A 2451-nucleotide genomic window follows, 5' to 3' on the forward strand; every position below is an offset into this window, starting at 1 on the left:
CAAACTAAAAAAATACATGTATATATACATGTATATTATATATTTGTGTATATAATACACACACACACACACACACACACGCATACACACTTTTATCTTTTTAACTTTTAGCTTTAATTGCAAAAGTACAGTAGAATTCCACTGATTGCAAGACTTGATTCTAGATTATTCATAGAAAATTGCCGTGGTTTTTTTTTTTTTTTAGTGGTAATCAACATAAGCTCAAAAAAAATGAAATGCCATAGTCTAGAACTGATAATCAAGTTAGAAAAAACTAAATAATTGAATGAAACCCACTAGAATTATAAAGCAGATGCTTAAAATGGAATACTTCTGAGGAAAAATGTTACTGGGTAGAATTTCATATTTCTAGCTATGTGAGTGTACAACATGCAGCATAATGGCTCCCCAATCCTGACTGGGGTTTTTAGGTGCTACCAGAACACAAATAATAAATAATAATACATGTACTGTAAACTCTCTAAAATGAGAAATAATACTTAGCACTTTCCATCTTTGAAACACTGTACAAACAAACAATTCCTCACAACACCCCTGTGAGGTAGGTACATAAGTATTATTATCCCCATTTTACAGATGGGGAATACTGTAAAAGCGCTGGTTGTCTCTGCAAAGAGGAGTTAGTACCCTCTGTCCCCCTGTAGGTGAAACCACTCAGTTCCTTTCAAAATAAGTTGGACACATCCCTATAGCATGTCAGTAGCAGAGCCAGCATTACAACTCAGGAGTTTCTGGATGCCTGAATTGCCCCAACGGTAATTGTTGAACCTTGATGACCCCTGAAAAAATATAAAGGTACTGTATATCAGTGCTGCAATGTCCATTTTCTTTAAACAAGTCTGCTGACACTTTTAGTATCTGAGAAGGGACAGTACCTGACCTTAAATTTAGATTACCTTGGGCAGCAACATTATAGCAAGATTCTCACAGAATACATTGATCAGCCATAATAGCTGTTACCATGTTTGTTTTTCATGGTCTTATACTTCAGCTTCAATATCCATGCATCAATCAAGTGAAAAAAGATTGCTTGCTTCTATGTGCCAAAACTCTGAACAAAGTGTAAGTTAAGAGACACAGCCATTGTGTTTATGTCCAAAATGTGACCTTCTTTAAAAACTGAGATAATCTGGTGGAGTGTACATTTCTTCCGTTATAGCCCAGTACTCCTTTACCTAGAAATGTTCTGAAATATTTTTGCATCTATATATAGCTGTCATTGATGGGACTTAAAAAAGAAAACACATGGGCCTAATTCTCATCTCTCACACCAATATAATTTAGGAGTAACTTGACTGAAGTTAATGGTTAACTGGTTCAAATGAAGCCTAGATCAGCAGTGTATCTTCCTGACTACCTGTGGCTGTCCTGCATCAGTAAACTGACAAATACCATACCTTCATATAAAGGAAAGAGCTTGAGTGGCATGTTTGCCACTGTACCCTTTGAGCTGTGCACATACCTGATTATATCACTGATGACTTTGTCATTCTTTATGCTAGTGTTACACACAGATGTAAATAACAGGCAGCTCTTTTGACTTCTGCAGAACTAGAGAAAGAGGAAAAAAATAAAACACAGAATCCTCCACATGACCGAATACATGCAGAGAAGTAAAGAAAAGGCAACAAGAATACAGCTTCACAAAAACAAAAAATTTGCCAAGTAATGAGGAAAAAGTAGGTAGACAAATAGTTTGTATACTTAGGCTTCTATAGGCATAATATATAAAAAAGGGAAATTAAAAATTACATGTAAAAAGTAGTTAATGTCGTTTGATTTGTTGCAAGTTTTAATGGTTTTTACAATATAGATGGGGAAAGTGTAACTGAATAGTTCTAACAGCTTGCTCAGACTCAACGTTCCAATTTTTACTTTGTTTTACAACACAGAAGCTATAGGCTGCTGCCTTTGATCTGTCTGTGCAATCCCCACATGGCCCACTTTGTAAATATCTTTTGTGTAGCAGCCAAAAGGGCAGTGTACATGTTATACAGATACGGTTTATTTACTTTTATTGTTTTATTACTAAATATAACATGACATATCCTTTTGCATGTTTCCTTTTTTTCTTGGAAAGTGAAGATAATTCTTCCATTATGTTTTGCTGTCAAATGAACCCAACTCTTTAGAACTACTTCCTTATTTGCACATCACAATGCCTAGTGCCAGCACAGCTGAAGGCTTGGGTTTTTGTTGTTGTTGTTGTTGCACATTTATTGTGGTTGCTGAATCACCAGGGGAAGCTCAAACTTTATTTTCATAGGTTTTTATAAAAAGAGAAAGGAACTTCAAAATCCAAAGGTGACTAGCATAATTTTTTTAAAAATGCAGTGGGCATTTATCACCACCAGATTATAACAGTTTGAAGGCTGGTCGATTTTGGAGCTTTGAACAAGGTACTTAAGCACAGACCTAACTTTAAATATG

General features: G+C 35.3%; 1 protein-coding gene across 3 annotated transcripts in view; it reads right to left on the reverse strand.

Moving 5' to 3' along the window:
* Positions 1 to 230: 230 nt before the first annotated feature.
* SALL3 (spalt like transcription factor 3) overlaps positions 231 to 2451 on the reverse strand; it is a 30718-nt gene continuing 28497 nt past the window's right edge. Inside the window, exons 5-6 of one of the 3 annotated variants that reach the window (XM_019524126.1) lie at positions 1484 to 1572; positions 231 to 800 (exon numbers count right to left, since the gene is read on the reverse strand). In XM_019524126.1, the coding sequence (XP_019379671.1) occupies positions 743 to 800; positions 1484 to 1572 (147 nt within the window). In that variant the 3' untranslated portion in view covers positions 231 to 742. Of the gene's footprint in view, positions 1573 to 2321 lie in introns of those variants that run through there. The other 2 variants (XM_019524112.1, XM_019524120.1) reach the window with 2 other exon arrangements.

Source organism: Gavialis gangeticus, unplaced genomic scaffold (genome assembly GCF_001723915.1).
Source record: "Gavialis gangeticus isolate Ggan-Ray unplaced genomic scaffold, GavGan_comp1, whole genome shotgun sequence".
Taxonomy (NCBI): Eukaryota; Metazoa; Chordata; order Crocodylia; family Gavialidae; genus Gavialis; species Gavialis gangeticus.